Consider the following 24097-nt stretch of genomic DNA (forward strand, 5'->3'; position numbering starts at 1 on the left):
TTTAGGGATAGGACGCTGATCAAGAATCTGGCAACCATGAGTGATCTTAGGGGGTCATCATCATTTAATAGATATCTCAGTTTGGCTTCGTTCGTATCATCGGTAATTCCCTTTAGATATTGAGCAAGAAACTTGCTCCTGGCCGATGAGTGAAAAGCACAATCAAAAATTATGTGATGCAACGATTCCGGTGCCCCACAATTACAATCACATAAGAGCGATATCTGTCCATTGGAGAATCTATTTCTCAGCACGTTCGATGGGAAGGTGTTGAATCTTGCCTTTACAAAGGCATATCTATGAGCCGAAGAAGTTAAGGAATTCAAATAGTTTGGGAGCCTTAAGAGGGGTAATAAACCAAGGTTTAGAGGTGAGGGTATTAGTGTTTGGAAACAAATGTATGTAGGATGTGGAACACCCTTTCAAAATAAAATTCCTAAGTCACAGAAGATATTTGTGCTGCACGCAATTGGAAATGCTTACAGTATATTTCTTTCGCAGTAACTGGCGTGCTTCTGGTGGCTAGAAGAATAGACCGAGACTCGGACCCATTGCGAGAACATCCCAACATTACATTGATCATTCGCGTTGATGATAGGCCTAGCGGTGGACAATATGCTGAAACAGAAATTGTTGTAACTATTGAAGATATTAACGACAAACCGCCAGAATGTGACAAATACAATTACAGGTATTTGTATTTTTGCACTTTTATCAAATTCCACAACGTTTGAGCAAGTTTTCAGAACAGATTATATCTCCTGAATCTTTTTTAGCACAGTTTGTGCTAAAAGTTATGAAGTTGTAGTGGTAATTGTAATTTATTGCTAGAATAAAAACCAAGCCCCACCAAGAAGAAGAAGAAGAAGAGAAGAGTTTGGATTTGATATCCCGCCTTTCACTCCCTTTAAGGAGTCTCAAAGCGGCTAACGTTCTCCTTTCCCTTCCTCCCCCACAACAAACACTCTGTGAGGTGAGTGGGGCTGAGAGACTTTCAAAGAAGTGTGACTGGCCCAAGGTCACCCAGCAGCTGCATGTGGAGGAGCGGAGACGCGAACTCGGTTCCCCAGATTACGAGACTACCGCTCTTAACCACTACACCACACTGGCTCTCAAAACATTAGGATTAAATTATTTTCTTAATATAGTATCGGTGGATAACACTACTAATATCTAAAGTAATTCAAAGGCCACTCTCCAGTACTAGCAATAAATAATAGTAGTAATAATAATAAAAAGATGGCAAAATCAAATCCTTTTAAGAAAATGTAGTAGGATAGTTGTTATATACATATATATGTAAAAATCTTGTCCTAAGTCACTGTCAAAACTTCTTAGCAAATTGTCAAAGCTTCTTAGCAAATTGTGCCCTCTTGAGCTCTCCTGCCTTTTTGGCTATCTTCCCTTATGTTTTCCAGCCCCCACAATGCTCCTTTCTAAATGCCAGCAGCTCATATTTCATCCCAGGGCCTATTTTAGATTTTTCATAGTCAGACCAACTTTCTGCTTTTCCCAAAGAAGCTGTGCTTTGTCATTTTTTAATAGCAAAGCTCCCCGCTCCCCCACCAGAATGTTTACAGACATTCTGTGATGTCACAGCCGCTCCGCCAAAGGCTAGAGTGGACTCGCTGACAAACAACAAAGGATAATGGATTTTTTATCCCATGTACAATATTAATTTGGCCTGGAATAAGGATTATCAGTTATTTGTGCCTTTCTTTAAAAGGAGAGAGATAAAAGAAACAGCCCGCCCTGGAGAAATAATTCTTGATTTGAAAGATTTCTGTCGTGACCATGATGCTGAGTTACAAAACCAGCTGTTTAACTTCACTGGATTGTCTGGTGTTGGAAGTAGCAAGTTCACACAGGATCCACCTGGCTCTGGAAGGATCAAGGTCAGCTTATTATTGATTTATTCTCAAAATAATTTATTTACTAAATTAAGAAAATTTAGATCCCCACAGCTTATTGCTCTCTGAGCACTGTACAAAGAGGAAACTAATATTTTTTTAAAAAACACTATATGAATGGCAACAGATATGTAATGGAAGTAACAATTGCCAGAACAGCAGAGGCAACCTTAAAATACTAGAAAGTAAAAACTCATTTAGAACTACTGGTTCTCAAAGCAACTTGCATAGAATTATCAACACAGCAATTAAAATGAAAGTATAACTAACATAAGGTAAAGGTAAAGGGACCCCTGACCATTAGGTCCAGTCGTGACCGACTCTGTGGTTGCGGCGCTCATCTCGCTTTACTGGCTTCTGGGTCATGTGGCCAGCATGACTAAGCCGCTTCTGGCAAACTAGAGCAGCACACGGAAATGCTGTTTACCTTCCCGCTGGAGCGGTACCTATTTATCTACTTGCACTTTTGATGTGCTTTCGAACTGCTAGGTTGGCAGGAGCTGGGACCGAGCAACGGGAGCTCACCCCGTCGCGGGGATTCGAACTGCCGACCTTCTGATCGGCAAGTCCTAGGCTCTCTGGTTTAACCCTTTTGAAAAGAATAACCAAGTACAAAAAGTGGGGCAGTTGTTCCCCATCTACTTGCCTGTCTAGTGTACATTCAGCAGGGCTTAGGAGGCAGTGGTCCTTCTGCCATGAATTGTCCTGCCTCTCCCCTTTCCATTGGATTACTCTGTTAAGGAAATAAACCTTTCCAATGCAGCTTATCACTGAAGTCACAATACAATAGTAAAATCGCAATAAGCCACAAGCAAATAAAATTCTCCCAATTTTTATCCAGCTGATAGGAAATGTGGATCTTGAAAATGCAACTGATGGAGCAGAGAAGGAAGAATATACTCTGACCACTGAGGTGCAGAATATTGCTTTCCCATACTATGCTAGCAAGTATCTCCTTTATTCTTCTTATTTTTTATTTTTCTACATTCTTCTTCTTCTGAAGGAACTGGTCTCTTTAAAATAGGATTTGCAACTTTAAAACAGGATTTGTGTCATCCTTCCCTTAATTGCTATATTTACAGGTATTATCTACATTTATGTCAAAATACAACCAGTCAACGAGTTTAAGCCAGTATTCAGTGATACTTCGTATGTTTTTAATGTGTCAGAAATAGCAGCAGGTAAGTAACAACACTTCTTTCTGAAATGTACAAGACTGTAGAATGTAAGTATTCTCCAAAATAATTTCCGATTGTATGGGGCCATCAACCACTCATCCTTTCAAGCAAGTAGTTGTGCTGTGCTTAATGCTGCATTCATTCATTTTAGTTAGTAAGTTACACACACACACACACACACACACACACACACACAGTTGAGTGCTTGCCCCCCTCTCTCTGCCAAGCAGTGGCAAGAGCCCAAAAGGTCCCAGGCACTCAGACAGGATCTGTGCTGTTTTGGAGAATTGAAGACATGGCGGAGAGTGTAGTGGCTTTAAGAAAAATGGTTTATTCACCTATTTACACCTTCAGTCTGCATGAAGGGAGTCCAGATCTTACTGCGTGGTCATTTCAAGAGGGGTTTGTACCCCACAGCTATGCAGCCCTGGAGCCAAGGCATCTCTGCAGCCAGCCCTCTCCAAAGATGGATCTCAGCTCTTCTTCCTGCTTCTTATTCCCAATACACCTTGGCAACCTGTTCACATCTGGGGGGGGGGGGGAGTTCTCTTGTATTGTTAATAGCCCTCTATTGTTCTTTTGATAGCCATAGCTCAGCCAGGTTGGTTTGTACAAGCCAGCCCAGGAATTTCCTGCCTGGCACAGCTCGGCAGCATGTAGTACTTTAATCCATATCCCAATTGATCAAAATCCTAGCATTTAGTCATTTCTAGGGTTTAGTGGGGACCCCCCTAAATCTATTACAATAATGGTTTGTGAAATATACTCAGAGTCGAGTGTGGATTTCATGCTCTTTATTCAGCTCATAGTAGTGAGGAATGGAAGTTCCCCCGAAATGTCTGCTTTATATACATTATTTACACACTGGGCCCCATGTGATTGGCTAGTTCCGGGATTCACCTGTAGGCCAATCAGGTTGCGGATTCACTTCTACCTGAAGTTGGATTGGGTGGCTCCTGCGGACCAATCAGACTGCTGCATTCTGAATCCTATTGTTCTAGGACCAATCAGACTGCTGCAATTTGGATCCTATTCAACTCAGTACATAACACCTTGCATAAAATGGTATAAAGCTAGGGTTGCCATATTTCAAAAAGTGAAAATCTGGACAGAATTGGGGGGGGGGCATAGTTGTTGAGTTTTTTTATTTTTGGCCAAAGTTGTTGAGCTTGTTTGCAATACACACACAGAGAGAGAGAGAGAGAGAGAGAGAGAGAGAGAGAGAGAGTTTTCAAAGGCCAAATCCCAGATATTTCCAGGAAATTCCAGAAGTATGCCAGCCCTAATAAAGCAGAGTTTTCCGCTCTGGGGAACCCCCAGCCCATGGCCCTAATTAGACCTGCCAATCCTTCCCATTTGGGCCAGGAGACCACTTTGGCTAAGCCACACCCACCTGCCCTACACGTGACATCATGTACTTTTAAAAGAGTTGCCAAGCTGTTTCATGGATTAGGGTGGTGGTGAATGGATTCATGATATCACAAGCTCCAGGAAGCAGGAGACTTCCACAAGCAGATCCTCCTCATTCAAACCTCCATTATGCTACGCCACCATTTATAAAAGGAGTTGCCTCAAAACACCACTGTTTACAAAGCAGCACAGCTTCCTCTGCCAGTTTCACAGTGCATGAACATGTCATATCCACCCTGACAGAGAAATCCTATGTGTATTTATTCAGAGATATGTCTCACTGAGTTTATTGGGGCTCATTCCTTGGTAAATGTGCTTATGATTCGGAAAACAGAACTATTTTTAAACTAGAAAAATGGAGGTGGGTGTGGAGAGAGGCACAGGAGGCCCCTGTAACATGGTTAGAACTGCAGCAAATTCTCCTGGATGTAAACCGTTTGGAAGCCATTTTACAAATAAGCCGTATATAAATAAATAAACAATAGTGGGTTGTATTCAACTAAGTTTTACTCTGAATGGGACCCATTGAAATGAATGAATATGACTAAGTTAGGTCTGCTAATTTCTGTGGGTCTACTTTGAGTAAAACGTAGTTGAAGATTTATTTATTTACTTGTCGAATTTATAAAGCTTTCCATCACCAAACATTCCCTAGGCAGCTTACAGCAGAATATTAAGAATGCAGTTATAATAATAATGAAAACCATCAATAAGAAAAGCAGTTATGGAAACTGCTGAGGCAATCTGCAAAGTCCTTCGCCTTTAATATTGGAAATATAGTTCCCTCCAAGATGTGTCTGTTTCAAATGTTGCTTCGTTTCAGTTTATTCCAGAATCGGACAAGTGATTGCTACAGACAAAGATGTACCATCCACCGGAATATCATACTCAATTTCAGTTGGAAAAGGCAACCCTAACTTCTCAGAAATTTTCTGGATTGATCCTACAGGGGGCTACTTGACAATTATTGCTAGATTAGACTACGAAACATGGCAGAGTGCCATTCTCATGGTGCAGGCCTCTGACAACAATGGCGAGTCTGCAACTGTGCCAGTGAGTAAGATCCTGGCTTTTAGGCCAATATGTTTACTTCTAATATGTGCACTTTTCTTCCAAGTGTCTAATAAAAACAATAGGGCTTACAAGGCATTCCAAGAGTGCAGAGACATGGGGGTTTTCTGAGCCGGATGAGTTTCATGTTTCAATTTCCACTATTCAATTCCCAAACTCAGAGCCATCCTTCGTCAAGACCTGACAGCTTCTGGACCCTGAGTCAAACGGGACCTCCTTAGAAAAGGAAGTTGCTTCCACCTAGCGAGGACTCTGAGGCAGCCTCTATAAAGGGCACCCCATCCTTGCACTCAAGGGCTCCAACATATACCCTTTGCCACATGCCCCGCCTTCCCCTTATGCCACAACAGCTCCAAAAACAAACAAAGACAATAGCAAACCTTAAGAGAAACGGTCAGCTGAAGAATGGAGTGGTTGCTTGGCAGCCTGACATCTTCACTAAGGTCTGCTGCTGAGGGATGAGACCTGACTTAAGTGCTAGCAGGACTGAGTACCCCACATGAAAAGTAGGTTTTCCATAAGGAGAATGCCTCATCAACCTCTGCTTGGCTGGAGCTGGTATAACACCTATCCTTTCTTTGTGGGCAGCTTGTCTGCTATTTCATCAAATGCCCTGGACCCTGGTTCCCCCATCTCCCTTGTAGGCCTGTGACTCCATCCCACCTGCTCCTGTTTGCAGAAACGGGACACTCCTTGTTCACACTGTTTGCTCATTGGAGTGGATAAACAATTAGGAAAGAAACCCTCTCCTGACATCTTTTAGACCTATTGAAATTAATGAGCCTAAGTTAGTCATTTCTATTCTGAGTAGGACCAGTGTTGAATACCACGCAATATCCCTAAAAGGTGGGTGGGAGAGGATCAGTTCTTGCCAGTGAGTATAAAAAGTAACCTGGCTTAATTACAAGAAAGGTGGTTTCATACACACACCCTGCTCCCTTCTTTTAGGTAACAGTGAATGTTCTTGAAGCAAATGATGAGCCACCAATCTGCAGTCCTAATTCATATTTGCTGAACATTCCAGTGGACCAAACTTCTGGCAACATTGCTGGATTCCATATTACATGTGTGGATCGCGATTCAAGTCCTAGATCATTCCGTTATTCTTTTGATTCAGGTAATTTACTTTTGAATTTCCCTGTGTGGTTGTTTGCTAGCAGTCTTTAATAGAATCAAGTGTGTATTACAACCAAACATTTCATGTGGTTTTGATTTTATATGACATTGGTTCCCAGGGCCAGTCCTACCTTTAGGCAGAATGAAGCAGCTGCCTCAGTCAGTGGATGCTGGAGGGTGGGGCAAGGAGTAGTGCAAGAGGTTGGAGGACAGAATTGTGTGGGCTATGCAGCCTCCCTAAACTAGCTCAGGTATAGCTCTCAGGTGCAGTGGAGGATGCTGTCCCATCATCAGTATGTGTTCTGGTCCATAATGATGTCTGTAGTCAAGGGAAGATAATGGCCCAGGCAACATGGAAACCATTAGGTCCAGAAGCAGATGAGAAGGTCAGGACACCTTGGATAGGGCTCAAGGTGGTGGTTCAGAACCACAGTTCCTGATCTCGCAGCTGAGCTAGAAATTACAAATTTTCTCAGCATAGCAACTGGCAGAGCTTTATGGTCCACTAGCATGATGACTTGGTTGTCTGAAACATACATCAGCTGTAAGGGACAGAGCAACGTAAGCCAACGGGGAGCAAAACTTGTGCATTGAGATTTCTATGCAGTAACCACCAGGTTAATTGGAAATGTCACAAATCCATCCATGCTAGAGAATCAAAATCAGAAGCTTCCCTCCTGTAATTTGCTACTCGTTTTAATCTGCAGTTTTACCTTGGCTTTGTTTTAGGTAATGTGAATAACCACTTCGCTTTCTCACCAAATGCTGGCTCTAATGTCTCGCGGCTCATCCTTGCATCCCCTTTTGACTTCGAAAGCGGCTTGGATAAAATTTGGAACTACAGGCTGAAAGTCTTCATAACAGACGATAACCTACTGTCAGTGGGAGACAGAGCTACAGTCCGCATTGAAACTGGCACAGTGACGCTGACCATCAACGTCATCCCAAAGCCAACCACAGAGGCCCCGACAACAGTAAGTGCTCTTGCATGCTGAAAAATGCAGGTCCCTGTCTGTGTGGCATTAAGAGACATCAGTAAATATGCCTCTTAATAAGTGGAACCTCTGAATTCACCTAGGGGGGATGTGAAAAGCCTGGGCCCACCTCTCCACAGCTTCTCCACAAAGTAGTTTTCCAGTGAAATGAGTTGTTGACTAGGAGTGTGTCATTAACACTACCATTTAGAATTCAGGTTGGGAACCTTTGTCAGTGTGTGTGTGTGTGTTTGAATCTGGCCCTCAGGACTCTCCCACAGTCATGCCTTCACCCTAGCCACACACCCCACTGAGTATTTTTGCATGCCTGGGGTGTGTCCTTGAACTGTGATAATGTCTCTTTCTATCTTCAATTCAGGGAAACGAGGTGGGGTGCTTGGGTGGGTGTAAAAATGAAAAAAATATATTTCTCTGCCCACTTTTGCCCCTGGCCCCCAGAAGGTTGCCCACAAAGCAATATGGCCCGCATGTTGCAAAAGGTTCCCCCCTCACTTCTTTAGAAGTCTCTCTATCTATGACAATCGCTGAGCTAAAATAAACCATGGTTTCTAAACACATCCACAAAGGCTGCAATCCTATATTCATTTGCTTGGGAATAAGTCCCATTGATCCAAGGGCTTTAACTTATAGAAAATAACCCCCTGCAATTCAGGAATCTTTTGCTCAATGTGGGGATAACCTTCCATTATGAATGTGTTTCTTTTGACATTTTTAAATTTTGTTTTGCAAGCCTCGTGTTATCATTTTGACTAGCAGAGAAAATGTGTATTCTGCCTTGGCTTGGTACGTGCCATTCATCATTTCCCTTGGCAGCTTGATCCTCCTTGGGCTTCTTGCGTATCTCACCTTTTGGCTGGCAAAATACATCCGCGCCCACTGCCCACCAAAGCCTAGAGCTGATAAACAGCCACTGTAAGTAATTGACAGAAACAATGCACCTTGTATCATTTCTTTCTATATTACTGCCTCCACTAAGAATCCATGCAGGTCAGCAAGATCACATACCTTCAATTGTTTCTGCTACACTTAAGTTTCAATGTAAAATATGCACTTTACCTGGAATCTCACATGGTACATGGAATTTGTTTTACAGCAAAACGCAAAATACTAATACTGAATATAATACAGAGTTGCCTTTGTTCAAGAAAGACAAAGTAAAATTACCGTATTTTTTGCTCTATAAGACTCACTTTTTCCCTCCTAAAAAGTAAGGGGAAATGTGTGTGTGTCTTATGGAGCAAATGCAGGCTGTGCAGCTATCCCAGAAGCCAGAACAGCAAGAGGGATTGCTGCTTTCACTGCGCAGCGATCCCTCTTGCTGTTCTGGCTTCTGAGATTCAGAATATTTTTTTTTCTTGTTTTCCTCCTCCAAAAACTAGGTGCGTCTTGTGGTCTGGTGCGTCTTATAGAGCGAAAAATACGGTACTCTAAAAACATGCAACGTTTTCCTATTCACATAAATTGCATTAGACAAAATTCAGTAGCAGAAATTAATAACCGTATTATATGAACACCCAGTTGCTCTTATCTGTCTGCAGCAAGGCAACTGGAGGAAGATGGGTGGGTATGAGATAACAACACGAATTAACCCTCAGTAGAAGGAGCACCTAACAGAACATCATAGTCCCTGGTATGTTGCTTTCTTCCCCTAGAATAAAAGCACAAAAATGTTATGCCATGCATATTGTGTTTAGGTGCAGACTTCATTCACACGGCCATCAGTACCAAATTGCATTGTTTTGATATCTGCAACTTAAGCCTGGATCATGAGCAAATGCCCGCCACCCAAAATTTGGAGTCTCCATTGTGTTTGATATGTATTATAGGATTAAATGCTCATTTGTGTATTGTATTGCCAAATGACTGCTCAAATAGATTAACATTTATCTATTTATTTATTATTTTACGACAGGATGAAACCACCAGGTATGCATTTCCCCTTTTTTTCAAATTGTGTGCATATTTCTCAGATTTCTTCAGATTTGCATGTTCTAAAGTCCTGTTGAGGTCAAATAACAAGGTTAGATTGAAATCTAGACCTGAATGTAATGTTTCAAATATTAGCAGAGCTGGGCAGGGTTTTGTTATATAGTTTATAGGCAACGAGGCTGGTACTCTCCACCACATTTGTTTGATGCTGCAATGCCTGCTTCCTTCCCCATATGTATCACTTGCTATGTCAGTAACTGGAGGCACAAACTGGATTCAGGTGTGCATTTGAATTCAATCTGAGTGTGGAAACCACCCATCACTAATTCATCCATCCATCTGCACTACATTGCTTTCAATGGGGTGCATATTATTTATTTAGTGTTTTTTTTAAAAGTTAAACTATGCCCATAATTACAGGTCTAGTTTAAATCTGGGGTATTGTTACAAGACCATATTTTTCCTTTTTTTTCCAATAGAAAAGAAGAAAGCTAAGAAAGCAGTGGTTTGGGTATGTATGCTATCAAACAGAAAATAAAAAGAAGCGTTGCTAGCATAAGGCTCTCCCTTTCTTCTTTCTTCCCATCCTAATGTTATAGAAGCTTTTCCTTTCTGTTCAGAACCTACATTCAAAATACAAAGCACACAAGCATTTGAGTCACTGCTTTTCTTGCTGTAATGCACAGAAGCAAGAGCGCAGCCACTCCCTAGTTGCAGTTTCCTTGTAATGCTTTGTTTATGAGGAATAGCCAACATGGCGTCCTCCAGACTACAGCTCCCATCATCCTTGACCATCAACCATGCTGGCCAACAGCATATGGAAGGTACCACATTGCTTACCTCTGCTTCACACATTATTGTCATTCACAAGTGAATCAAGAATGTAACGTGCTTTGAATAAAGTTGCCCTAATTTGCATATAGGCAGTTAAGATACATTTATGAGCCATGAATAAATCATCTTGTCATCAGGTTTTGAAACCTGTAAAAGTACTATTTCTTGCATTCTAAGTTACATTTCCCATAAAATACAGATAAAGCATAGATAATCTATAAGATTTGTTTGGGAAACCTTGTGCAGAAAAGACTGAGAACAGCATCTCTCTCTTTAACCAACCAATTTACTTAGCACAATGATTAGATTCCCAGCAACCTACCTTTCATAGGTCTCTGAAATCTGCTTCATTCTATATAGGTCAATATTTCTGCTCTTCTCACCATTTAAAAAAAAATGGCACTGATTTCTTGATTTCTTTTTCTGGCTAGGAGATGACCAACATAAACCCTGTTTTTGATGGTGAAGCAAAAGACCCAGGTATTACTACTTCTAATGGGAGGGGAAATGAGAAGAAGTAATAAGTTTGAAATGAAAGAGCTTAACTTTAAATGCAAGGAGACACTGACATTTCCAAGGCAAATATCAGAGACCATACAGTTTAAATAGGAAAGTCAAACTGCAATCTTTGGAAGTGTACTAAAGTAATAACACATATTTGCCGCTATTGAATAATTGGTTTGCCTACCAGTTAATACTGCATGTGTGGAATAACTTTTCCATGTGGAAAAAGTCACCTTCTGCTTGTCTAAGGAAAGCCGCAGCAAATCCACCCAAATGCACAAGCACATGACGATGGTTTTGTTGCTTTTTTCACATAAGTGACACAAAGCAATTTAAAACATTTAACCAAGCATAAGAACAAGAATAAAATAAGCACCTAAGTACATGAATATATTCAGTGCAATGCAAGCTGTAACATCTCTCCAGAAGACACATGGATATGCATTGCTCCTCTTTCTTTCTTTTTCTTTCTTTCTTGATGAGGATGAGACAATGTGCATCCTTACTGTCCTTTTCCCAAGGTCAGGCAGGCTGGAGCTTGGATGAGAGATGTTACTTCACCAATGAAGCAGGGAGCTCATGTAAGAGCCAGGCCCTGATCTGAGAAGGTGATTCTGTCCCATTTCCCATCCTCCCAATTAGCCTTCCAAGCAGCTCTTTCTGGCAGCTTGGTGGCAGCATGCAGCTCCTGCCAGGCTCACTATCTCCTCTGGTCCTGGGGGAGATGTCAAACTGCAGGGGTCAGCAAACGTTTTCAGCAGGGGGCTGGTCCGCTGAACCTCAGACCTTGTGGGGGGCCGGACTATATTTTGAAAAATATATATGAACGAATTCCTATTCCCCACAAATAACCCAGAGATGCATTTTTAATAAAAGGACACATTCTACTCATGTAAAAACACGCTGATTCCCAGACTGTCCGTGGGCTGGATTTAGAAGGCGATTGGGCCGGATCTGGCCCCTGGGCCTTAGTTTGCCTACCCACGAGGGTCTGAGAGCTGGCCAGGAATCCAGGCAGATGGTGTGATGGTCTTTAGTCTTGGGGCAAGGATGTCCAGATCCAACAGCTCCTTGCGTTGTAACGGTGTGAAGATCTGTTGGGGTGCTCTGCTTCCCCCCTGTGTACTGTGGTTTAAGGTCTGGGTATGGCTGAACCCTGACCTCATCATCACCATCATACAGATGTTAGCTACTTGTTACCTGAAGGTCTCCAGGTGACAAACAACACAGTTTAAAACACTGAGTACATTTATACAATAAAAACCAAAGCCCCTTAATAACAGCTGCAGGACGCTTTGCCAGCACACTAGTAACAAAACATCATATTGGTGTATTCAAAGATCTTGGGGGAAAGGTAAGTCTTTACCTGGCACCAAAAAGATGACAGCAAAGGCACCAGGTGAAAATGACTGAGAGTATACCACAAACAGGCAGTCACTGTGATTCTTGGCTTCACTGTTAATATAATATAAATTAAATATAATCTTACCCCTTAATCTGTGATGTGGAATAGCTAGGTTATTGTTTTTCCCCTCTCCATAGTCACTGGCAAATGGTATGAATATAATTCCAAGTCTGGGGCTCGAAGATGGAAAGATTCCAACATGCCTTCTAAGCTGGAAGCAAAGGACCCAAGTGCAGAGGTGATGACTACGAACAGAGTCCAACGGGATCTAAGCCAACAGGAAACTCAGCCCAGTGGCCCAAAGCTGGGAGGACAAAACAAGGTGGCACAAAAGTCCACAGAAAGGAAGACAGAGACTTCTGACCCAAATAACAAGCTAAAGTTGCAGAAGCCAAAAGAAGAGCCTTTGAGCAAGGGGACTTTGTCACCTGCTCCCCCTCACAAGTCCCCGGTCCCTTCTCCCAAAATATATCCCAAGTACGAGAATCAGTCTATACAGAAATGAAGGGGGTTGTATTTGTAACCCAGAAAAACCCCCACCTGTAATCTTAGTCCAAATAGCGAGAGGTAACGCAGACAAATTGTAATCATTTTCAGTTTCACCCCTACACAAGAGGGAGGATACCAAGTGCTCTCTTCTGGCTGCCTAGCAATTATTATTGCAAAGGCCTGTTTAGAGCACAATCCATTCCAGTGACTTAATACAATGGGATGGCGAGCGATCTGTATAATTTACAAGCAACTTCGGCTTTTGTAATTTCATGAATCAGATATGAAACTGTGGGGTGGGGCAGGAACTGAACTTGATTTTGAGAAAACAGAGTGAAGTGCATGTACGGTATATTTCATTAGAGTTCTTGTGACAAGATCATTTGCCTGTGGGAAAGTTGCAATAGAAGGTGGCTGCAAGCTGCTATGGGATTTTTTGATATATGTGTAATCATAAACATACTAGTAGTATAATTTGGGCACAATGGCTTTTGACAACAGTTGGCTCTATTTTGGCTCATCCTATGTATCTTAATTTTTGAAGCAAAATGGCCATGCAAGTTTCTCCAGAAATATATTACAATAAACCAGCCACTGCGGCAAGGACAGTGAGCCTCTTTTGTAACCCTTGGGTCAGCACCCATACTTGGGTTTCATGCCCCTCGTTTCCAATTCTGGCTTGAGCTGTGGCTCACAAATCTCCCATACTATTAGTAATTTCAGGCAAGAGTCCAGAGTCCCTAACTACCCAAAAGCCCAGAGAAAGTGAGTTAGCACAGTGCTAAAAGGAAGAGTAGGGGATTGGGTGTATCGGATCTTGGAGCATGTGTGGTGTCACAAGTCAAGGAATTGAGATCTGTGCTTTCTGCAAGAGTTAAGCTCTCCACTTCAAAATCCTGTTTCAGCAAGACAACATTGTGTCTCAAATGTTCATGTGGACCAGTGGAGTGTAAGGTTGATCCTTCAGATCACTGATAAACAAGGACGGGTCTTGTTGGAGCTGTGAGCTAACCAACCATTGAAAACTTGAGGATTAAGTATATTTTGATTCCAATGTCTATAGAGAGGACTTCCTTAGTGAGTGACTAACATGACACCAAATTCTTTGAACTGTTTTTCCTTCTAGTGGACTATTATGTTTTGTGAGGTAAGAATGAAGTGAAGAAAACACAACCTTAATTTTTGTGAATACTACATCTTTAGCTTTTACAATTGCTGAAATATAAATTTATATCAGGCATTTTTTCCACAGCCTGTGTGATGTCTTGTTTCCACCAACAGAGGAGACTGATAACTAGATCTTTATGGCAAATACAAGGGTTCATGTTCTGATCTTTTCTGCAAATGTTAGTTGTTCTTTCCAGGTCATGTTTATGTTAGGAATTTGCAACATGGTCTCAGATAGTTCCGGGAGGATATATTTTATATTAAACATACCAGCTACACTGATTCCTTCATCCATAGAAGTAAATTCTCCTATTGTCAGGGTAGAGATTAGTGTATGATTTGTTTTATTTGGCAACGCCAACAAATTAAGGAGACAAATGTCATTCTACTACTGCAATTCATTTCCCCCCTTATCTGAAAATCACACAATAAAGAGTGTGATTGAAAGCCGGTGGGTAGCCCTGACATGTCCAAAGTTTACTGTGGCTCTGTGGTTGCGATGGCGACAACGGGTCGGGTAACATTAATGATCCAAGTTCACCGTTCAGATCTCTACAATGCCATTGTTGCCACTGATTTCATGTAAATAAAATGCATCCAGTTTTGTCACGGGTGACCTTCTAATGAAGCAAAAAGGTGCTGTTGCTAGTGGAACCGTTGCACTGTTTCCATCCTCATAGCTTTGACAGGACCAAGGCTACATACACCAAGCCTGTATAATGAAGCTGTACACGTCTTAGTAGTCACACATTCAAAGTGACTTTAAAAGAATGCACATATTTTTGCTTGCATTTCAGTTGACAACCCTCCTGATCTTCTGTCGTGCAAATGATCACAGTGCAACTCAAGACACCTCTACAAAATTGAGCCCCTTTTGAGTTCAGTGGGACTTGTGCCCAAGCAAGTGTGTATAAGACTGCAGCCTTAAGCCTGAGTTACCTGGCATTTTCAGGAGGTAAAATTAACACTCTTTGGTTTCCCAAAAGCAATTTGTACTTCATCAAATGTACACTTACTAAGTTAAATGTTCCTCAATAACAAAAACAGCAAATTTGAATTTTTCACACCCAAAAACATCTCTAAGGCACCTCACTAAAGAAATTTGCCAAAATTAAGTTTCTCCCCCCCCCCGCCCCCCAAAAATGACACACTGTAATGTCCGAAGAGGAAACCAATAACCCTGGGGCAAGCACTGCAATACTCTAACAATGCTGACAAGAAATCAGAAGGAAGAATATTCCCAACAAAACAAAATTCCTAGAAACTTCCATTTATTTAACTGAATTCAAAATACAGGCATGTCACAGGTGTTTCCTCAAAACGAAGTAGCCATGCTTATACATCCAAACTTAAGAATTAGGAGCAATCTTCCTAAAGGGAAAACTGTTTGCGTAACTAGTATACTCAAGAAGAGAATCTCTCTCATTTTAGCACATGTCAACAGCTTTTCAAATTTAAACATGTTGTCACTGTTGAAACTTTGGTTTTAAATGGGCATGGGTGACTAACAAGTGGTTAGAGCAACCTTTGCCAACCTGGTGCCCTCCAGGAGTTTTGGATTACCACTCCCACCACCCCAAGCCAGTTGTAGCCTAAAACATCTGGAGAGAACCAGGATGGCAAAGGCCGATTTAGAGCATTTGGCTCAGTATTTTTGTCATCCAAGATTTACTCTCTCTTCTAAATCAAGAATTAAACTACTATACCAAAAGCTGGAATGCAAGTGTGCCAAATTTGGAGGGGAAAGGCTTTTAAACCAAGCAACTGAAACCTGTTTAAGCTTAAGAATTACTGTTTCTGAGCATTAAAATAGGCAACGTTATTTATAGCTCCTCAGATTGCATGTTAAACGGAAGTGCAGCACAGGCTTGGAAGAGTACTAGTTACACTGGCAAGGTTTTGTAGAAATCAAATGCCGCTAACAAAATATTACTTCCAGAGAGATTGCCCAAATTTTTATCAAAAGTGTCTGTGAGTTAGACTGAATGTGAATACTCAATCAAGTACAGGCAACCCTTCCAAAACTTACTGATTTTTCTATGCAGAGTATGTACTTTGAAGTGAATTTCCATTTTTAAAAAACAGCTAAAGTACATTGAACTTCAAGGTTTATAAACTATTGTCAACGGAATGCAGATTTTTGTTGTTATAGTTAAATTCCTGATGCAGGTGGATAAAGTCCGGAGTCTGGAGAAGCATTGTTAGGTTTATGCAGAATCGTCTCCTTGTATACAAACCAAGCATTGCCTGCCCACAGAACCATATTTAACAAGCCAAAAACCTGCAAATTAAGACATGTGTGTTATCAGATAGTTACAATACTATTGAATACAACCAGCTAAAGGCCTTCTCTTAACAATTCAAAAACTTCTATCATGCAGCCCAATAGTTACCAATCTGATTTGTTACCCACCTTCCACCCCAACGTCTCAAGGTGTGTCACAACCATTCAAAATGCAACATTAAAAACAGTTTAAACCAAATGACAGTCACAAGAATAGGGTCCTAGAGGATAGATCTGCAAAGTCTAGGGCAGGGGTGTCCAACTTCCAAGAGACTGCAATCTACTCCCACTATAAAAAAAACTGGGGAGTTCCACAACAATCCTGTATCCTCAGTCACCAGCACTCCTGATGATGCTGAAACTATAACAAAGGCACCCTCTGATCTTACCACCTGAGAAAGTCTGTAGGGAAGGAGTTGGTCTTTCAGATTGTTGGAGCCTACATTGTTTAAGACTTTAAATACCAATGTGAGTACCACGAGTTTAGTTTGGAAACAAACTTACAACCAGTGCAGCTGTTATAAAACGGGTTATACGATTTCTAAATGGAACCCTAGCTAGTATTCTGGGCATTGTATTTTGGACTATAGTTTAGAGATGAGGCAGCAATTACTACATTATTATATTCTCATTTGTGTGTCCGGGCATATGCAAGGACACTGAGCAATATCAGTTAAACATTAATATTAAAAACTGCAATACTGGACCCTGTGGGGAACAATCTCTGGCTGCATTTAGACTGGAAGGCATACATATACAAGGTTATTAGTTCCCTGATCTCTTGCATTATGCCTAGTTTGGCTCCAAGTTTACAGACTCAGGTGGTTATTTACGTTTGATCTGCTGACACTACTTAGATTCAGCTCGTAACACTAGCACTTGAATGCTCAAAAGCTGACATACATACCACAGACACATTCAGACTTCCCATGCTGGTTACTGAATCAAACAAACAGGAGGTTCCTGGTATTTTGCAAGCAGATATTTCTTCAATAATGCGTGGACCAGTTGATACTTTGATATCAACAAGTGCCTTTGCCCACGCAGCACTGCTGACTAGCCACAGAAAGACGGCACTAAGAGTGAAGACATAATCCTGTAATGAGACAGTCCAAAGTTACCAATTGCTTCAGTCTAAAATGCATTCAGGGGTTGAGAGGGGGTAGTCAATATTTACTATCACTTGACATAAAACCATTTTCATTTTAGCAGCTATGTTCATTTTACTGTAATGTATCTAACCATCCAACCACACTCCTAGCACGCATGCTACCATTTTCTGGAAGACACTTTCCTTATGTAGCAGTGACTATTTGGCCAAAATACATACCGCTTGAGAAATCCACAACTCCAGCTTTTTATCCAAAAAGTCACTTGGGTGTAGCACTGAGGATGCCGTTACAGTTTTCAAAGAAGAAACCATAGAGTCTAAAAGTGATGCAGAACTGGTAGCTAAACAGAGCTCAAAAGATGCTGGTTGTGTACTCTATTTCAATAATAATTAATAATAATAAATTTTATTTATATCCTGCCCTCCCCAGCCGAAGCCGGGCTCAGGGCGGCTAACAACAATAAAACAGTACAACAGTACAACACAACACTCTAAAACCATTCATTATAAAATTAATTCAAATCAAACCAATGGCAACCATTGGGCCAGAGCTCCGCGAAGATTGCCGAGGGAGGGAGTCAGGCTGTGCCCTGGCCAAAGGCCTGGTGGAACAGCTCTGCCTTGCAGGCCCTGCGGAAAGATGTCAAGTCCCGCAGGGCCCTAGTATCTTGTGACAGAGCGTTCCACCAGATCGGAGCCACAGCCGAAAAAGCCCTGGCTCTAGTTGAGGCCAGCCTAACCTCTCTGTGGCCTGGGACCTTCAAGATGTTTTTGTTTAAAGACCGTAAGTTCCTCTGTGGGACATACCAGGAGAGGCGGTCCCGTAGGTACGAAAATGCAAGTTTATTCTCTTCAGCAGCAGCCTTTCTCAACCTGGTTCCCTCCAGATGTTTTAATGATAGCTGGGTTGATGGGAGTTGTGGTTAAAAACTTCTGAAGGACACCTGATAGACTTTTCAGGTTCATGCAGGCATGCTCCATTCACAGAACTTGAGGGAAATTCCCTGCACCAACAAATAGATACTATGCAAAGCAGGAATTACACCTCCTAAGCACACTGACTTGTTCCTCATTTCTTGCATTTATAGCCTGCCCTTCCTTCAAGCAGCCTAGGGTGGTGCACACTGTTCTTCCTATCTCCCATTTTATCCCCACAGCATGCTCCTGAGACAGATGTCCCCTCCAGATGTCCTGTTTATTGCACATTTGTGATGACTTGTGCTCATGATGCTGTTAGTTAGGGTGATAATAGGCCGCACTGCTTTCAATACAGTTTGTGCCTGCAAGGCTTTCGGGCTAGTCATACAGTTTAATTAATTAATCAAAACAACAGAACCCCCACATATTTTGAATGATGAGTTTACACATCAAACAGGTAAAAAAAAAAAACAGAGTTCTGAGTTACAGAATTAAACTTCTGGTGACTTAAATTCAAGATTATTATTTTTTAGATTTGTCCTTAGTATCAACCTACCATCATTGGTAAAATGCCACCGCTTTGGTACAGGTGCATATAACCAAGGTACAGCACAAGGGCAGCCATGCAATACAAGAATATCAAGATTCCAAAAGTTACGAAGAACTGTGCAGTGGTGGAGAAGTTGCCCACGAGGTGGGTTTCACCCCAAGTGCCATTGCATCGGGTTGGATCTGGCGAACCAAAGATCACTTTGTTCAGCCTAAAAGAGAAGTAGGCAGAAATTATCAAGGGAAGCATGTCTTAGCTACTACAGTCATCACAGAGCACAGGCAACTGGGCTGTTGAGCTTCACTTTCTGGACAACCGTCAGCTAGCATATCAATTTCCATTCCACTGGTATGTATATTGGAAAATAATGAACTGCATAGTGTTAATCTCCTAGGCCTGCATACCTATCATCCACAGCAGTTAAGGCTAGTTTAATGCACACAGTAGAACAGCTTAAGGTAGATTATCATTATTATATATGCATGCCCCACCTTGCCCCCCCATAGGGACTCAAAGCAGCTTACCGATAAAATAAAGACAGCTTAAAACATAGAAGGAGAGGAGTCATTAAAAAACAAATAAAGACCAGTAGAATCATCTGACTTTTTGTGTAAGCTGTTTTTTGCTGCTGTGGGTGCAATGCGTTGAGGCCTTGACACTGTGATAGGAGTAGCAGCCACAAAGCCAAACAAAGATAGCAGCATAACACGTTTTGACAAACCAGTATTTCATAGTCTGCATCTTATGCAAGTCTGCCCATATAAGTAATGACATTGATGGAAAATTAATGGAAATTTCCATCCCCAAGCCTGTTGTTGATCCAGGTCAGCTATAGATTAAGCAGAAAAGTAACTATAAAATCTACCTAGAACTGAGCACTGAACTACATGTTACATTAAGCATGTTTTAAAAATATATATGTTTGGCTTTTTTCTTCAAGAAAAAGCAGCCAAACAGGAAGGAAAGCATAGACAGAGGAGGCTGCAGGTGTATTTCACTAGATAAAGCAAAATGGTCTCTTAGCAGTGAACAAATTTAATAGGATATGAATGGAAGTAGTAGTCAATCCAATACACTGGTTCTCCCTGGCTGGATGCTACATATCTGAGAAGACACTTTTATTCTGAGACCATTTCTGCTATTACTGGAGAGAATGTGCATTGGACACAACTGCCATGCAAGGTACATCAAACTTTTGTTAGAAAACAAACTTTTTCCACTGATGGCACTATAATAGAGGATTCATTCTCCTTTCAGATTTTTTTTAAAATAATAATCTGTAGAACAGGCACATGTTGTGCCAGGTCACATGAGAAATGTGATTCCCCCTGCCCTAATTTTAGAAAGACAAGATTGTTGTTTGTCCTGTACATTTGTATAGTTCATGTTCTATCATTAATTACCGATGTAGCCTCTGCTAGAAGATCTTATCAGAGCAATATTAAGTAGTTAAAGCTGGAAAGATTTATCAACTATAAATTGCTGGACTGACCTAGTGCTAATCAGGTAATGGTGACCAACGATCAAGCACTGGCAGGAAACTTTACATACAGAAATATACTAGACACTTGCCATTTAAGAGGCTCACCTGAAAGGATAAGCAAAACTTGCTCTTACTGTTCCATTTACAAGTCCATTACAGGATACTAAAAGTGTCGTTACACCTTTATAGCCTCCACACGTAGCAAATGCAAACATGGAGAAGAACTGTACAAAGAGAAAATACATCACATGCATTATTATACACATTTATGTACATTTGGAAAATTCAACAAAATGTAAGGAACACTTTACATACAATCTTAATTTGACTCATTAATTCCATCCAAATTTACAGCTTTAGTGGGTGTAGCTACAGTCGAAACACTGTGTGCACTTATCTGGATGAAAGTCTCAGCCAAATCAATGGTGATTACTTCTGAGCAGTTTATATATAGGACTGCACTGAAAAATGCTGAAAGTTTGTTCCTTTTATCAGAGTTCCTAAGCAATATAAATGTATAGTGCACTGAAGCATACAAGTTTTTTTATATTAGTGTTTTATTGAAAAGTTTTCAATTATAAAGAAAATGAAAACAAGGCACAAAAATGTATAGAGAAAAAATGTGTATATGAAAAATACCCTACCCCATACATTATTTTATAAGTTTGATATTATCCTAATATATTTGTAAATATTAACAGCCTACATTATACAAAATATTGTATAATTCCAACTCATTCCAAATATTGCCCTATTTATCCAAACAAAGTCTATGCCTGTAAGCAAATTTAAGCATACAAGTTTATCAAAAGGGGGGGAAAAGAAATTCAATTTTATATTGGCATAATCTGTTGAGCGTTCATATGGAAAGTGTTTGATAGACAGTTATGAATGTTTCTTTACTCTTTATAGGGCTGTCGGCATTGTTATTAATGGCAATGGCACCTAGAATGTTTTGTTACTTGAAATTAAAAATCAATTTAAAAATAGTTATGGGGAAAACATTTTAAAACCTGCTTCTGTTGGAAGTGGTTCCTTTATCAGCTGCACGATAAGCAGTTTAGTAACACGCAAAAGATGTTCAAGTTGCTTTCATTATAAAGGAGTTGGAGGCAGTCAAATTATTATCAGATGTACACCTTACTGCTTAGGAAACTAGGCATTTGTCTTCTACCAGAAAGCTTACTTGTTTTCCCCGATGCCCTAAAGCAAAGTCAAGCCCTACCCTTAAAGCATAACTAGGTAGCTGCCTAAGGCAGGCTAGGAAACCTGTGGCCCTCCAGATGTTGGATCAGGCCCCCAGTCAGCAGGGGGCCAATGGTCATGGTTGATGGAGTTGTAGTCTCCAACTTCTGAAGGGCGCCCTGTTGGCTACCCTGGTATAGAGTATCACTCTACAAAGGGAAACAAGTGGGTGAGTCCATCATGGCATAAAATTGTTAAGGCTAGATATAGGAAATTGGTCAAGGTCAGGGAGGGGGGGAGGCAGGCATATTGGGGTGTTACAGCAGGGCCAACCTTAAGGGTTTGCAAGACCTTGTACTAACCTAGTGAAAAAAGCAGTGGGGTCTTTAATAATGTTTTTAACAAGCTGCCTGACAAACTACAAAAACGAATTCCCATCAAATTAGCTTCTTTTTCAGGCTATTGCCACGTGTCCTATACTAATGTGAGCCCACCGCTTTATTTGATGCATCATTGCCGTGTACAACAAATATAGCTTGTGTGTATGCATACACACAGAGACAAATAGAAAAGAAATGTGCAACAGTTTGATTTCAAAATTCTCTATCTGTGACAAAAAATTATCCAAACACCCTGTCCGGAACTAGAGCAGGAGGTTACTGGCAGGAAAGCAGAAAGTGCAAAATAGCTGTTGGACTTTCCAATACACAACGTTTAGAAGACATCTTAAGTATTGGGAAGCTTTTAATGTTTGACATTTTTAATATATTTTTTATTTTGCTGGAAGCTGCCCAGAGTGGCTGGGAAAACCCAGCCAGATGGGCGGGGTATAAATAATAAAATTATTGTTGTTGTTATTGTTGATGGTAGGACCTGGGAGCAGCGGGACTTCTTATACTGCTAGGCTTTGCCACAAGCCACGCAAACTTGGCAACACTACAAAGCTGGCTGGGTGTGCTAGATGCAGCAGAAAAATCATAATTGGGTCTAGAATGATTTAGGGTATTAACATTAGTATTTGTAAAGCAGGAGGAACGACATCACTTTGTAACAGGATGCAGAAAATCTGGTCATAGCCAAGAGTTTAGACTAAATGTGATCCACCTGGAGAAGGAACAGGCAAACCACTCCAATATTTTGCCAAGAAAACTCCATGGACATAAAATGGAGAAACTTGGAGAAGTTTCCAAGGCATGTTCTGGTTCATGGGGTCAGGGAGAGTCAAACTCGACTAAGACGACTAAACAACAACAGATACATATTTAAAACAGCCCCCTCAAATTCAAATGGATTTCCCATTTGAATGCAGAAGCCCAACTTTAATTTATAGAAGGAAACAAAACACCGAGTTTTCAATGAAAAAACAGGTATTTGATAGTACATATGGTAATAACAGACCTGTGCAACGTGACTGTTGAGAGATTACACAGAGACCCCAACACTTAGAAAGACATTTTACTCCTTACAAATTAAGCGTTCAACGTCATAGCCTTTCAGGGTTTTCACCATAGCTGCAGAAGAAACTGCACACAGGCATTACTGCCGCATATTTTTTTTTAATGTAAATTATTTCCAGTAATTTAATATTTTGTATTAAAGGAACCTGCTGGGAGATTACAGCCAACATCAGGATTCGTAGAGTTTTAAGGGAACACAGGCTTAGAAACAGCTGGGGAAGGATTTCGGCCAGGCCAGGCCTAACAAGACAGGCAACTATTTAAAAAGTCCGTTCCAAAGCATGTGCAAGTCTAGGCCTCACCACTTCAGAGGCAAGCCTAACCCCACATTTTGGGGGGCAAGCCTCCTTGAACCCAACAGGCCTTGCTTCCAAACAGGATGGCACTGCAAGCTCAGCCTTTTATTCCACCATCCCTCAGGGCCTTTTAGGGGAACACAACACAGCCCCCCACCCCATATCAAAGGAAAGAGCCCTGCAAGACAGTCTAGGAAGGGGGGTGACCCATATGACCTGAACCCCCTAACCCAGCAGACTCACCCACTCAAGAAGCTTGATGAACCCCAGGGGCTCCTTGAGCGGGCTAAGATCCAGGTGAAAATCACTCATTTTCTGCAAGAGAAAGAAAAAGGAGGAGGAAGGGGAACACATTAGGACAGAGAAGTGCGTGGAAGGGGAGCCCAAAGGCACAAACAGAACCATGCGAGGCGTAAGACCAGACCTGGCGTCCTCCCCCTGGCCTGGCCACCGCAGGCTCCTCCTTCCCTCTCTAGGGCTTCACTGCAGCCGCCGCCCGGCCTCCGTCCCCTTATATAGGCTGCCTCTTCAAGCTCCGCCCACATCTCCCAGGCAACGGAACTGCCTTCTCCTCCTTTCCCAACTGCCATCTTACAATGGGCCTGGGAGACTCTCAGGTGTGTTTGCATCCTGCACTCTTCTCTGTGCAACGCAAGGATGCGCCACTTAAAACCACGTGGGGTGTTTTCCCCCTTCTGTTTTAGTACCTAGGCCGAGTCTTCCCTGCCATAAAGAAGTCTTCTTGTTCAGTGACAGCCTCCTTCCAATCCTTCGCTAAAAAGCCGGATTTTGAGGGAATCGCAGT

The 24097-nt window shown here is 41.5% G+C and overlaps 2 protein-coding genes across 2 annotated transcripts in view; one reads left to right on the plus strand and one right to left on the minus strand.

Moving 5' to 3' along the window:
* Positions 1 to 14035, plus strand: part of CDHR3 (cadherin related family member 3) — a gene marked incomplete at its 5' end in the record, with an annotated part of 28906 nt that extends 14871 nt beyond the window's left edge. Inside the window, 12 exons of the mRNA XM_053405915.1 lie at positions 502 to 691; positions 1727 to 1895; positions 2752 to 2854; positions 2993 to 3091; positions 5322 to 5551; positions 6518 to 6686; positions 7415 to 7659; positions 8411 to 8592; positions 9593 to 9606; positions 10089 to 10120; positions 10875 to 10923; positions 12490 to 14035. Of these exons, the coding sequence (XP_053261890.1) occupies positions 502 to 691; positions 1727 to 1895; positions 2752 to 2854; positions 2993 to 3091; positions 5322 to 5551; positions 6518 to 6686; positions 7415 to 7659; positions 8411 to 8592; positions 9593 to 9606; positions 10089 to 10120; positions 10875 to 10923; positions 12490 to 12857 (1850 nt within the window). The remainder of the gene's footprint in view (positions 1 to 501; positions 692 to 1726; positions 1896 to 2751; positions 2855 to 2992; positions 3092 to 5321; positions 5552 to 6517; positions 6687 to 7414; positions 7660 to 8410; positions 8593 to 9592; positions 9607 to 10088; positions 10121 to 10874; positions 10924 to 12489) is intronic.
* Positions 14036 to 15262: 1227 nt separating this feature from the next.
* Positions 15263 to 23827, minus strand: SYPL1 (synaptophysin like 1). The gene is made up of 6 exons (XM_053406399.1): positions 23717 to 23827; positions 23536 to 23607; positions 20460 to 20578; positions 18878 to 19082; positions 17200 to 17388; positions 15263 to 16289 (listed from the first exon to the last, which is right to left on the minus strand). The coding sequence occupies exons 2-6, from the start codon at positions 23602 to 23604 to the stop codon at positions 16161 to 16163; spliced, it is 711 nt and encodes a 236-aa protein (XP_053262374.1). The 5' UTR covers positions 23605 to 23607; positions 23717 to 23827; the 3' UTR covers positions 15263 to 16160.
* Positions 23828 to 24097: the final 270 nt, after the last annotated feature.

The sequence above is a fragment of the Podarcis raffonei genome, chromosome 10 (genome assembly GCF_027172205.1).
Source record: "Podarcis raffonei isolate rPodRaf1 chromosome 10, rPodRaf1.pri, whole genome shotgun sequence".
NCBI lineage: Eukaryota > Metazoa > Chordata > Lepidosauria > Squamata > Lacertidae > Podarcis > Podarcis raffonei.